Source organism: Manacus vitellinus, unplaced genomic scaffold, assembly GCF_001715985.3.
Source record: "Manacus vitellinus isolate BGI_N305 unplaced genomic scaffold, ASM171598v3 scaffold_76_pilon, whole genome shotgun sequence".
Classification (NCBI taxonomy): domain Eukaryota; kingdom Metazoa; phylum Chordata; class Aves; order Passeriformes; family Pipridae; genus Manacus; species Manacus vitellinus.
In genome coordinates, this window is record NW_021940796.1 from 2,271,796 (window position 1) to 2,286,471 (window position 14,676).

The 14,676-nt window shown below is 44.3% G+C and overlaps 1 protein-coding gene across 1 annotated transcript in view; it reads left to right on the forward strand.

Moving 5' to 3' along the window:
• The window catches only part of LOC103763698 (BCAS3 microtubule associated cell migration factor), a 162,118-nt gene that overhangs the window by 84,767 nt on the left and 62,675 nt on the right, over window positions 1-14,676 (forward strand). Inside the window, exon 14 of the mRNA XM_029964627.1 lies at window positions 2,071-2,335. Coding sequence (XP_029820487.1) covers window positions 2,071-2,335 — 265 coding nt within the window. The remainder of the gene's footprint in view (window positions 1-2,070; window positions 2,336-14,676) is intronic.

Sequence of the window (14,676 nt, forward strand, 5' to 3'; positions counted from 1 at the left end):
GTGCTTCTCTTACTCCTGGTTTATCTGTGGAGGACAAACGAGGCCGTGTTTGACACCAGGAGGAGGGAGGTGGAATTCCTGCCTGTGTGACAGCAGCTTCCAGAGTCCTTTTTGTCACTGCTGAGGAGGGTTTCGTGGCCCTGTTCCTAAAAATCTTAATTCACTGCACACTCATCTGTCAACACTTTTTTCCCCATTATTACTATTAAAAACCTTGTACCTCTGTGTTTTCAGCAATCATGGCCACGATACCCTGACTGCACACCCCGAGGGCTGTTTGCAAGAGAGCATTTTGGGTTATGTAGTTCCATTCCTTCCTCCTGTAGATCAGGGATACTTTTTCTGTGTCTAATGTTTACACTGAGAGAAAAAAAAACATCCTGTACTGATTGTTTCCCAGTTTCTTGGCTTGGGTTGTCGTGTGCCAGGGCTGGTGTGTGTAGTTTTTACAACAACATAACCCCAGGATGCCCACTGGAAGTACTGAAGTAGAAACACACACTTCTGTTGCATGGGATGGTGAGATGTCATTTTTTCCCTCTGTCATCTCACAGCTCTGTTGTGACTGAGGGTGGCAGTTTTTACACAACTCATAATATTTGGTTTTGACCAGGAGGATTTGCCCCTTTAAACAGAAATACCCTCGGTGCCATCATTTTTGGGGTTTCCTTTTTTGGCCCTCCTTAATCCCTGTGGGGTCTCTAACCCTTTTTTGAGCCATCTGTGAGGGTGAAGCACTTTCTGAGCAGACTCAGAGCTCTGAGTGCTGTGACTGTAGGTCAGTAAGAGCAGAATCCCTGATTTTGGGGGGCTGGTTGAGCTGTGAGGTTGGTGGATCCTTGGGGTCTGTCCCCAGGACTGAAGGAGCAGGTGTGCAGGGCTGGTTTTTGCTTTATCTGTGTAATGTCGATGAAGCATTTTGTGTCCCGACAGTCTGTCAGCCAAATATCTTGTCACAAGTCACAAGACTTAAATCCTTTTTTTATCTCCCAAGGCTTCGGGGGCTCCGTTGGAAACTTGCACTTTGATGAATACTTTGCTGCTTTTGTCTGGAATAGCTGGAGTGCATTTCTGGAATATTTGTCAAGATTTTATCAGTGTTTACTCCAATTTGAGTACCTAGTGTATTGTAAAACTGGCTTCAGTGAAATCTTGAAGAATTTTATGGAGTTTATGCTGTTTAATAATATAATGAGAACTAATCCTTCGTCTGTATGTTTGTTTGCTGTGGTAAATCCCACTTGCATGCTGGTTCTTTTTAGTCAGCTTTTACCTTTAAAAACAATTTTGGAAGAATTGGTTTAGGACTTTTTTTCTCTATGATAAATCATTTTAACCTCCACTACTTGTTTTCTTGAGTTGTCTGCCAGGACCGGGCTAGAAACAAACTTTAATCTCTCTTTTCAAGCATTCCTTCAGAAACAAGAATTTGCTTTCCATCAAAGCGTTGTGTAGAGCACACTTAAAAGAGAATTAAATCCTTCTGGACTTCGTATCTGAGATCTATGCAAGGAGTAACTGTAGTGGAAAATGTTTAACTGTATTTTTGTATTTGCTTCAAAACTGGCCATTTTAAGCTAAAATAAGACTTGTGCCAGGATTTGTCAAAGTCAGGCCCAGTGGTGAGATGTCTCTCTCTTCCTTCTCATCCCTCCTTTTCCCCCTTTTTGGGCAATCTCTACAAATTAAACAAGCCAATACAAAACATGTAATTGAAATGATTTCCCAGCTCTTTTTAGAGCTTTGAGTTCTATTTGAAAATTCCACCAGGCTCTTGTGGCTTTCTGTGGCACTTTGCAGCGTGGTTTGTTTTCGTTAAGTTCGGGCCTGTTGAAAAGGAAAATCTCAGAAATCTTTTGAGAAGTGCCCAAAATTTGGCTGTGGGTGTTACACTGCTGCTCGTGTTCAATAATAGAGCTGATTTATATAAAATATGCTTTTCTGATTTATATAAAACATGCTTTTATTCCCTTTTCCAGTTAAGATTTGTGTTGGTTTAAGACGTGGCTGTTTCCCACGTCAGGGATGTGACCGCTGGTGACTCCATCCCGCTTCTCCCCTGTTTTCCAGGTCCAGGACATCTCCTTCAGCCACGACTGTCGCTGGGTGGTGGTCAGCACGCTGCGGGGCACTTCCCACGTTTTTCCCATCAATCCCTACGGGGGCCAGCCCTGTGTGAGGACACACATGTCCCCCCGGGTGGTGAATCGCATGAGCCGCTTCCAGAAGAGCGCGGGGCTGGAGGAGATCGAGCAGGAGCTCACGTCCAAGCAAGGGGGACGCTGCAGCCCCGTACCAGGCCTGTCCAGCAGCCCCTCTGGCTCACCCCTCCACGGTAAATCCACTGCTTTCCTTTCTTCCCTCCCCCTCATATCATCAAGAATTCCTAAAGTAAGGTGCTGCGGGTTTTGTGCAAAAATATGTGATGTAAGCAGGTATTACAGGAATGAGCCAAGGTGGACATACCTCAGAAGGACAGTTCGAGTTTTGCAGCTCAAGTAAACGATGCTATCACAGATATGTTAATGATTTCCACTCTAAACTGAAAGTTTGGGGGTCTTTAGGTCTCTAGTTTCCATCTAGGTCAGTAATCTGGTCTGTATTCAAGTGCCATTACCTAAAATTCTCACTGCTCATCAGCCCCAGTGGTCAGGAAGCACATCTGGATATCTGCAATAAATGCTGCTCGAGGAGAAATGTGGAAACCAGACAGTGGGAAGTTGATGGCACAGATTTTTGTCCACTTTTTTTTTGTGTGTGTGTGTGAGCAATGTGACAAATAATGTGCAAAGGGAAAACAGTCTGTAAGAATTGATCTGTCCCTCCTGGTCCTGTGGTGGAGACACCCGAAGGATGTGAAGGGGAGCCTCAGAAATGTTCAAAAATCATCATTGCCACAGCTGCTTCAGTTTTGTCTTGGCCATTCTTTCTGCCTTTCTCTTTCATGAGGTCTGTGCTAGAAGCTGCTTTGTTTGGATTCGGGATTTGCTGCATCCTTGTGCCTCCTTTCCATTAAGAGTAAGTCACAACTTCCATGGAAGTGAAGTTTCAATAGCAGTTTGTTTGGGGTGCCCACCCTTTTCCAGTCTGACAGTGTTCAAAATGGCCAAGGACAGTCCCTCTTCCCTAATTATGAGTAGGGCTGGTGCTTGTGAAAGCCCAGTTCTGTGCTGGGCTCTCTGCTATAGAGAGAACCTTTGTGGGGATTCGGAATCAAAGGGACTGTTTTATGTCTTGGTGATTATTAAGGGAACCAGGCTTGTCTCAGAAGAAGCCTCTGTATTTTCTCCTTTCTTTGGACTTTTCTGAACAAAGGTTTGTGCATAGCTGTTCTGGAGCCCTGCTCTTCTGCCTGGAGCCACTGGAAGGCACCCAAAACGTGCTCTGAAGTTTCCTCCTCCTTGCAGACAGTTGTGTATCATCTACCAGTTTACTTTCTGTCCTTGCTGCAGAGCAGCTCAGCCTGTCAGGCCTGAGACAGGCTGGGGACCGCTAAAGCTTTGCCATGGCAAATCCCTTTTAACTGTTGACATCACACAGAAGAGAGGAAGGAACTATCAATTTGTGTAGCTTTCATCCAGCCAATTCTGTTTTCTGTCAAGGGGAGCTGCAGTAAGTTGTTGCCTTTGCAGAGCTCTGAGGGGCATTTGAAGTTTTGAATAGATTTGACACTTCTTTCTGAAAGAAGGCTCAGCAGTTCCACCTCCCCCAGGATGCTCAGTGGTGGGCAGGTTGTGCGTGGACGAGTCCCTGAGAGAAAGGGAGCAGCTTTCAGGGGAGTGTCCCAAGAGTTCTGAGACTTTGGTTGGCAAATGTCTGTCCCGAAAGATAATAAATCAGATTTCTTTCAAGATCTCTGCGCAGTCATCATGGCTTGGAAACGAGCTCTGTTTAAACAGTCAGCTCTGTTGGAGGGCTGCACGTGGGCACGGGCAGTTAAGGCAGGAAGGTAACTGTGGCTCCTGGAGGATTTCACACAGACTGTGCTCATCACTTCGATGAGGAAGGGCTTGGAGTTGGACACGAGCTAAGACCGTGTGCTGGTAACTCACAAACCTGCTTGTGAAAGTTTTCCAGGAGGAGTTTGCGGGGATCGTGTAGAGGAGTTAGCAGAGTTGTCTTAAAAAAATCTTAGGGGGGAAAAAAGAAAGATAAAATGGTTCCATTTTAAAAAAGTCCATTTGAGAAAACACTGTAATGTTTTCAGTAATTTTATTGCTGCTTTTTCATTTCAGTAATCTTTCAGTTTACCTGGCTGCAGGCAGGCAGGATATTGAACCCCATTATAGGCTTTTTATAAAAAGCCATTTATCATCAACTTGTTAAAAAAAAAACCAAAAACCTGAAGTTCACAGCAACTTTCAGCAGAGGGATTGTATGTGTGTGTCTGTCTGTGTGTGTGGCAGCTGCATTAGCCAGAGACCGATGATTATTTTAATTTGTGAGCTAAGATGTGTTTACTCAGATTGTAACAGCTCCTTCCCATATTCTAATGTTAAATGATTGTTGTTTGGAGGAGTTAGGACAGTCTGGTGACAGGAGTGTAAGCCAGTACTCCAGAGAGGGAAGAGCAGTCCTGGGTTTTACTTTTAACTTGCTCTGCAACCCTTAGTAAATTTTATTGAGCTGATTCTGTCTATCAGTTTTGTGATGTGTGACAGCAGTAATAATCTGTGTGTTCCCCATGTGTGGAATTACTTTAATTTTGTAATTTTCTTCCAGAAGAATAACTGTAGCTTTCCTTAATCATCCCTCTAAATGCAGCTGATTATAATGGAAATAAAACCAAAGACCATGTCCTGAGAGCACCATTGCACTGGGACAAATTGTTGATTAGGTGACTGATTCAGAGGAGATTGTGGCAAACTGGAAGATTTTTTTTTTGGTGTCCTTTGCAATCCAGAAAACTTTAAATAAACCCCAATTTAAAAAAAAACCCTGCTGTTAATCCTCCTACTAATATTTCTTCTGCATTAAAATCTCATTGCTACAACCTTGAGCCAAAAGAACAGACTGCCACGCACAAAGCACTGGCTCCTTATCTTCTTTTTCTGATTAGCAATCGTAACTTATTGATGGCAATTTGTGATTAGCTTTCGTTCTGGTAAATATTTTCAGAGCTCGTGCTCTGTCATATTTTTCACCTCCCAGTTTCAAACCGAAGCTGTTTGCTGTGTGTGTATAGTAGCCAGGCAATCTATTTACATTTTGTCGGAGCACCCCAGGAACTGTTTACCCACACAACGTCAGCCCTTACTGGGGCTGGGGATGATTTCATTTCCAAATGAATCATAGCTGGGCTTTGTTCTTTTCAGCAGAATGAAGTAAACTGTTAAAGGGAGGATGATAAAGAGATATTTCCTTTGCACCTTTTACAGCCGACAGAGATTTTGTTTGGGCTGCTCTGTCTCTTACTCCAGCGACGTTGTATTTTTGTCATTCCTTTGGATTGCCAGAGTTGTCAGGAATATCTGAGTTGGGTTGGGATCCTTTTATGGGCTTTTACTATTATAAGACTGTTACGACATCACTTGGTTGTGGGGGTGAATATTGGGGTAGAATTTGGCCTTACATGACCTTTTTACTTGTATAAAATGGGGTTTATGGTTCTTACCTATCCCTATGATGTGGGGATTAAGGGATGAGTAGTAAAAACAAAACTATGTCCTTGGTGATGCAAAAGTGTCCCTGGTCTCCTCAGGACACCTATATGGGAATAGAGCATTTAGGTGTTAAAAAGTAATGTTTTACTTGGAAGATTGAAATATATATATCTCTCTAAGTATTTTTATTCTGCAGATTAAAATTTACAGAGTGTTATTGTCATTACTTCTTGCACCACCAGTAAGTGAAATAAAGTCTCTGTAGCTCTGCTCAGAGTTTCTCTGTTGCTGGCTGCAGGGATTTCCAGTATCAGAACAAATAATAATAATAATAATTATTATTATTATTATACAGTAAGTTAAACACACATTCAACCTATATATCCACACCTACTAAAACCATTCCATAATAATATGATACTCTCTGTATTTGTCCTGCATTTTGCTGGGGATTGAAGTATTTATTTGGATGGCTTAATTTTGCCAAAAAACTGTTCATAGTACACCATGGGGTTTTTTCCAGATTTAATACCAATGCTGAGATGGAGTAGATAAATTTAGAATTGTGAAAAAACATGTTGTTGTGGACATAGTGCATTCAAGGCTTGTGTTTATCTCTTCATAAATATTTCAGTATGGCAAGCTTTTCATTGCAAAATCTCTTCTAATTTTAAAAATCAAAAGGTTTTGTCTCGTTTTTCCTTCATTTGTTACAATCACAACATGATTAAAATCCAGGCATAGAACTGGAAGTTCGATAAACATGCAGCCCTGAGATGCTTTAAATATTTTCACGTTACTTTTCACTATTTCCCAGAGTGAAACTCCTTTTACTAGAAGAATTCTTATGGGAAAGCAGAGTTGAAAGGACTGACATCATCAGCCCTTCCTGAAAAACAGATTGGTTTCCTTTAAGTAACACTCACTTAAGAAACCACCTATTTAGAGAGAGGCAGACAAAAATAGTTTCGAAGAAAATTAACTGTATAATAACTTAAAGCACCGGAGGGCAGTTCCTTCGCAGAGTTTAACTCCAAACGCTGCGAACACGAGCTGGAAACTGTTCTTTGAAAACTCTCAGTGGAGTTTAATTTTTCCCTTTGTGATCTGCAGCGTCTCTCGATAAAAGCAGTTTTTAGAAATGTGTAAAAGCAGTAAATCAAGCTGCAGCATCGGCCCGTAGCTTTAATGTAATTTTAACATTTGTATTTGCGTAGAATTGTTGTGCTGCTCCGCAGCATCGCACTCGGCTCTTCTTTATACAGATGTAATTTCACGTAGTTCTTTTTGCAGCTTCGGTTCAAAGCCTGAGCGCGTCTCTCTTCTTATTTCAAAGCTCGGTTTTAGTGACTGCTTTTAAGCTGATTGCACTAATTTCTCCTTAGAACACCGTTCAGCTGCGTGAGTGTACCTAACCCTCTGCACGGACACGCGAAGCGCTCCGCGAAGACACGAAGTCGAGCGCGTTCCCTCTGGCGGATCATTAATGTCGTTACTTATCGATTTCCGATGGGAAGCCGGTTATTTTTTAATCGATTTGCAGCTGGGGGCTCCCCGCGCTCCCTCGGTCCCCTCAGCGCTCCCGCCGGTGCCCGGCGCGGCCTGCAGGGGGCGCCGTCCTCCCGGGCATGGCGCCTCAGGCGGGGCCGGCCCTGAGGGGGGCCCTGCTCGGCGGGCAGATGGTGGCGAGGAGGATGAAACCTCCTTTTTTTTTCCCCTCCCCAACTCGTACAAGCACTGAGCTACTCGTATAAGCGTTATAAATATTTATTCGGTTGCGAATATAAACCCTCCGCCTTCGCTGGCCTGAAGCGCCCGGCGGTCCTCTTAGTTTCACGCCCTCACCTGGAGTTTCTCTTCGCAGTTTTAACCCAGTTGGGGAGAAACAGGCTTAGTTTGCCTGGTGGGAATTTCCTGCTAACGGCTTTTAGAGACCGATTCTATGATTCTGTGATGACTCCTTCCTTCTGGAGCAGTCCCAGGGCTGGCGATGGAAGTGCCCAGAGCAGCCCCACGTGTAGGGCCGGGAAAAGAGGTGGGAACAGCTGGAAGCACCAGTTTGGGAACTGGCCAGCAGCTTACTGGTTGTAAATGAACTGTGTTTTTAGCTGCCTTTTTTTTTCTCCCCTCTTTTTTTTTTTTTTTTTTGGTAATGGATAAAGAGTCAGTGGAGTGGAAGAAGTGGGTGGTATATTTTGGATAGTTTCTGAAGTGGAAGGAAAAGATCCATTCCCTTCAGATAAGCAGGGAAGTAGACTGATAAATTCTGTCACCAGGGAAGTTCATGTCTGTACATAAGGTGTTTTAAAGCAGGTTTTTGTAAACAGCGTAAATTGAGGGCGAATACATGTTTGCTTTAATAGTTGAAAGAGAAACTGTGACTATTCCGGATAAATCGGAGATTGAAGGAGACAGACATCAGAAGGGAATTGCAGCTCTTGAGATCTGGAGTGTAGAACTCTCTGAGTGAGTGATTTAGCCCAGCAAATGCCGTAGCAGTGGTCAGAGCAAAGGTTGTGGGTAGGCAGGCGGAGGGGAAGCGATCGGCAGCGCACAGGAGACCGCGATGGCAAAGATGGATCGCGGGGGGAAAGGAAGGGGGAAGGCAGGCGGGAGTTGGATTACCACATGTGAGCGTCCCACTGAAGTTTTCCTGTCAAGATGGATGATTTCAGTCTTGGTAACATCACATTGAAGAAAATTTTGATAGGGTCAAGTGCTGATGTGTGAGAGGCAGGTACCGAGGGAGTGCAAGGAGCGGTGACTGGAATTTTAAGTGTTCGTCTGAAAATGACTTACTAAAATGACATTTTGGGATTTTATGGTTATTTCAATTGTTCCCTCAATTGCTTCCTTTTAATTTACAGTAAACCCATGCTTTGTCATCCGCAAATCTCCCAGTTAACCAGGGATATAAAGGACAGGCTGGGGCATTTCCTTCTCTACACTGGGAGTAGTAACAACATCCTGCAGCTGATGCATCGCTTTGATCGGGTTTTCAGTTGCCAATCGGAAATTGATAAATAATATTAATGATCCCTGAGAAGGAACACGCTCAGCTTTGTCTTCTCAGAGTGCCTTATATATCTGTGCAGAGGGCTAGATACACTTGTGTACAGCTGAACGGTGTTTTAGGGAGAAATCAGTGTAATCAGCATAAAACCCATCACTAACACTGAGCTTTGAAATAACAAGGCAGCTGAAAAGAGCCAGTCACTGAAGGAGCAGTGCAGGAATGGTTCTTGCATGGTGGTTGTGTCCAAAGCACAAAAGGGGAAAGGCAGGAATTAGGGCAGGAGAAGAGAGGTCTAGTGCAGGGGAGACAGCAGGGTCCAGGCGTTTGTTGGTGGGTCAAGGAATGTAAGTGGCTCGAGGGAGCTGCGATCAGTGAAATGACAAAAAGTGGCTTTGCTCACCTGATACAGGCCTGTAGGATGTTTGATCACAAGGTGAGAAAGTAGAATCCGGAGTTTTTCAAGAGACCGTATCAGCTGAAGGAGGAGGTTTAAGTATGGAGGGTGTTGTATGACAAGGAAGGTTTGGCATGAGGGAAGGTGAAAGCATGTGAAGCTCCGTGTTAGGAACCAGCGAGGGGAAGGAATGGGACAAGAGCTGGTGGGAACAATCATTTTATCTGATGGACCTGCTGGGTTCAAGCCCAAACACCTTTTGCTTCCCCTGGCAGTGGGTATTCTGGGAATCTGGGGCTGCTCCCTCGTGCCTGCAGCCTGAATCAGACTCCCTATCTATATGATTGGTGATGGATTGTGCAGTAAATGGGTGCTGCCCTTATTGTCCTTTCTTTTTCCAGCACAGTTATTATTCCTAAGTAAGGCATTTAATCAAATGTGCATTTTTGGTAGTCCGAAAAATGCAAACACTTTATGGAAAGAAACGTAAGCATTAAGATTGGAAATAAAATATACTCGTATCTTTTAAAAGGTTTATCTTTACCCTTAAATATGCTGATTGGGCTTATTCTTTTTTTGCTTAGTCTTTGCAGGCTGTTAAAATCAGTTGCTTTTTTCCCATCTCAAGGAAATGCATCTTTGACACTTCTCATGACCTGAGTCACGATGCTGTCACGGAGCCAGAAAACATCCTCAACGGTCATGGGTAAAAGAGCAGAGCTGCTGAGGGTGTGTGGAGGGTGCAAGAGGGAGAGATTGCCATGGTTTGCTTCAGTTCCTATTCTGTGGGTGTTTCAGACAAGCCATCTATTATAATTACCCATGGATATTATTATCAAGTTCTCAAATGCAGTGGTTCTCAAGGCACTTTTTTTTCCCTTCCACATAACTTGGGATAAATCCTGTGTATTCGACCCGGATTGAATTCAGATGCTAAAATATCTGTGCTAATGGTTGCAGCTAGAGGGAAAATGAGGCAGAGATAAAAAGGTGGGGATAAAAAAATCACAGATCTGTTAATATGGAGTTTATCATCAATACAAAATTCAATTCTAATAAGCTCAGCCTTTGAGTAAGGAGCTACCTTTAAACTTTCCCTGTCTTCTCACCTGACACAGCTGCACACAGAGATGTCCTTCAGAAATTCCCAGATGTCTTAGAAATTCTGCAGTTTCTAAGACACGCTGATCAGTTTTTCTGTCCCGATACAAAAAAAATTAGGTTCATAAAGATCATTTTATTCTGTATCATTTGGAAGAGGAGTGTGAGACGCCCGAATTTCCCCAAGTTCACAACTCTGCAGCGTCTCGGAGTCATCCCTGAAAGGAGGCTTTGACTTCAGAGCTGTGCTGATATGAATTATGATGGATAGATGTGACAAGGGGCAGCAGCAGTAGTACATACTTGTTTTCTCAAGCGCTTCATCATTCACCAGCAGACAGTGTTAGCAAAATTCCCATGTGCAAGGAATCGGAGTAGCAGAGTCTCTCCACAGTGCCCGGAGGCTGCCTGTGCGATAACCTCATTAGTGCAGTGTTAGTCTGAACTCACAGAGTCCTGTCCTCAGAAGGGTTTGCAAACTCCAGCTCAGTGCTGTGGGAGCTGCAGCCACAGCCTGTGGCCCAGAGCGCCGGGGAGGGGAGGATGGCACTGCTCCTGCCTGTTTGCTTGGAAACACTCCCGAGCTACACCCATAGTAGTTACAAGACGCTGGTCTTGGAGTCTTTCCATCTGTGGAGAGTTGGAGGTGCAAGGTCTGGCTCAAAGAGGATGGCAAGGTGTGGACCTGGCCCTGCCTGTGCCTGGTGCTTCCTGGACATGACCCAGGAGCAGGAGGGCCAGTTTGGCCCTCTGGGCTGGGAACCACCACGTGGAAGAGCCCGGCTGAAGCGCTGCTGCCGCTGCCTGCGGAGCCAACAGCTGGCAAACCAGTTTCCTGGGGTTTATTTCGAGTTCTGCCCATAAACGGGCTGGAGATTTGCACCAACAGTATTTTTAGTTAAATAAGTCCAGAAAAATTATCTTTGTGCCAGATTTGTATGTGTGGTAGAGGGTTTGTTTTCTAAGGAGATGCTTCAAGACACCTTTGTTGTCTTTAGCACAGCAAAGTGGTGTCTGTACACAGTGAGGATGGGAAGCAGCAAGGGAAGAAGAAGCAGGTATTTGTGTCAGATTTTCAAGGAGTTATTTTTTGCACAAGGCAGTTGACACTGTGGATGTCTTCACAGCTGCTGTGAGAGGTGCCATGGGGCCCAGAACATGGTTGCTGTTCTGGCAGAGTGGTTTCCTCTCCTTTTTGATTTCTCTGGACTGTCAGTGTAATTTCTTTTCCATACAGGAAAGGAAGAAATACACAAGGAGGTAGGAAAAATGACCAGCTGTACTGTGCCATCAGTAGTTGTATAAGTAAATGACAGGTTCAAATCCCAGGTAGAGCTTGAGGTTGGAACTGTTCTTTCACAATCCATCTTTGGCCAGGTAGAGGTACAGGCAGCAAAGAGGTCATGGCAGTTCCTGTGCCCAGGACAAGAGGAGATCATTGAGCATCAGTGGGACACTCTGTAACTGGGGGGCAAAGTTTCTGATAGTAGAAGGAAAACTTCAGGAGGAGGAAGACACTGCTGAGAGGTCCTGTTCAGATCTGGAGTGGAGGAGGCTGATGAGCAGTCGGAAGAGCTGGAGTTCAAGGAGCTGGGGTGAGAGGGCAGAGGGCTCTGGCTCAGCAGGGCCTCAGACACTTGGGCTGGCGCTTGCACGTCTCGGCAGAGCACTCTGACTGTCACCATCACATGCCTTGCCTGGATGCAAACAGGGAGAGAGTTCTTCCTTAGGACAGTTGTGAGATTTGGTGCAGCTGCGTTTCCAAAGGTTTGATATCGAGAGGTTTGAAATGTTACACAAACAACTGGCTGCGTTGTTTTCTCCCATCCATTCCAGTGGAATGAGATTAGTGACAGGTTTTGGACTTGGACCACTTTAGCTGGGAGGAAAAGTTGCTCTGAGTAACTACATGAAGTGCATGTACATGCAGTAGCCAAGACATAATATTCCTCCTTTAATGGGCCTAATTGTACTGGAAATATTGAAGGTGAGGGTGTGAAATGAGTTTAAATTTGATAGGACACAATTGAAGGAAGTGGCAATGTGACTTGAATTGAGAGGCGATCGTTAACTAAAATAATGAGTTTCCTGACTTTTTCTAGGAAAGCATCTTAACATTTCACGAGCAAAGATAACACACGTTCGACTGGATAAAACAAACCATGAAAGCAAAAGCCCACTTTGGCAGCAGTCAGGGCTCGTGGTGCTGAGCGTGTTCCCTCGCAGGCTGTTGAGTTTTGCCTGTCAGGCTCTTCCCGAGGGCTCGGTGAGCCAGCATTGCTTCCGCTGGGCTCCCTCCTCGGGTCACAAGGCAGCGTTTCTCACCAGGGCGCTGCTGTTTCCTCTTCCGACTGTAGTAGATTACAGATTAGACTGGAACATGTCTGAGAAAAGGTCAGGAACGAGGGTGAAAGTCTTGGAGCTGGAGCTGGGAAGCTTTCCATTCTCATCCGGGAAACTTTTTTGTGTGGAATAAAAGGCAAAGCAAAATAAACCACCATGTCCATGACACTTCTGTTTTTCCTGCCTTTTTTTTTTTTTTTTTTCCTGCCTGCCTGTTAGAAAGGATTTTATTTCCCTTGCATTATATGATTAGGGAATGTTTAGCTGAGGAATCCTCAGTGTTACACTAAACAGAAATAATGGCCAAACACGGTTCTTTTTCCTGTAACTCGGCCTCCACATGATTGCATAGCCTGGAGTTACTGTTTTTATTTCCCAAATTATAGTTGTTTATATGTAGTGTTAATGTCAGTAGACTACGTGGTACCCTTTGAAATGGAGTCTGTTAAATACTGTAAGATATAAAAGCTAATCAAGTGGGGTTTGAATTTTAATGACACTGCATTACTAAGCTTTTTGTATTGGAGTAATGGAACAAAAATGGAAAAAATCAACACAGAAGCATTTTATTATAAGGCTGAGAGGTGCTTGATACCACTTTAGTTTTTCATGTAAAGTGTATAGAGAAACTAAAATCCTTCTGATCATTACTTTCCTACCAGAAAAAAAAAAATTGTCTGGGCCAAGTCCTCTTTGCTTTGCTTGCTGGCAGGGTGGAATTTCTTGACAGCAAAGAAAAGCAGCACTCAAACAGGGAGGCAGGTCATATATACATATATACAGATACAGTGGGGCTGCATCAAACTGGTTCTTTCAGGATCCCATAACTCTGCCCACACGGTGCTGATGCACAACGTGCTCCTCGGGGCTGCACTTGGATGTGGAATCGTGTCATTATAGTGGCAAAACTCAGGGTGGTTTTGCTCCTCTCTCCTCAGAGATGGGCTCTGACAGCAGTGCCCTCAAGTCCTCTGTTCAAACACTGACCAATTTGAAATCTGGCCTGAACTCATCAAGGCTCTGAGTTGATCAGAAGAGGACAAGTTACTGTATTAATTGCTTTCAGTCGATTGATTGCTTTTTGAACGGTGTTAGAGGCCTGCAAGTCTCACACATTTTCTGCTTGGAGTAGCTTTCCTTTCTTATCCAAAAATACAGTTAGAAAACTTAGAGTGGTTTGATCAAATGTTTGAAGAGCAGCTTATGGGTTTGACACATATAAATAAAATAATGATAAATAGAATTGTGGCTGTTGATAAACGAGCACTGCAATGGTGAAGGTGTGTGGAGAGCTGAGGGTGACTCTTCCCAGAGAGGCCGTGGTGAGGAGGGAGGAGATGCCTGTCCAGCCATACCTGGGAGCTGCTCCTGATGGCTTTTCCACAGATGTCCAGCTCTGTCAAAAACCACTAAATCTTGTGAAGTTTATTTTCCTTATAGCATCTGTGTTTTATAATGGCGCTTTTAATTTGTTGTTTCTCTGCCTGCTGGGATTTCTTTTGTCCGGCCCTTTCAGGCCTCCCTGTTTTCCTCGGTGGAAGTGAGTCTGTCAGTGATGGCTGGTCTGGGAATACAGCCCGGCCCGGCGGCCGCTCCCTCCCTCTGACAACAAAGCACATTGTTGTTTGCTCTCTTCACTTTTATCCTCAGCTTAATGCGTTCTGCCTTTGGTTGTCCGTGGAATGAAATGTCTGGAAAAGCGTGGCTCAGGTTTTGGGGGGATGAGATGAGATGGGGGTGGGTTTGGAGGCTCTCAGCAAACAGGTACAAAGGCAGAACCCACTGGTTTTCCATGTCTCTGTAGGTATGGAAGTTCATCCAGTGTGTAAGGCTGGTTTTCCATGTCTCTGTAGGTATGGAAGTGCATCCAGTGTGTAAAGCTGCACTTGGAAATAAACTTCAGTCAGACTCCAGAGCCACGGCATCCCTGGCTTTTTGGAAGTCCCTTAGTAAAATTAGTAAGAGATTTACCAGCAGCTTAAATTGAGACATAAGCCTGTTTTTCTTTTATTTCTCTCCAGTGGAGATCTGAAAGGCTGAATTAGGATTAACCAGAGGAATTTTTTGTTGTGGGTTTAGCAGGAATTCATACCTTGAGTGGAAATAATGCGAGTCCTGAGCTGTGGCCCGGGCTGGAGAGGGAGTGCAGGCACATGGGAAAATAAAGCTGAGCCTAAACTGGCTTTAATGCATTCCGTGCACAGCTCTTGAACTCTGAT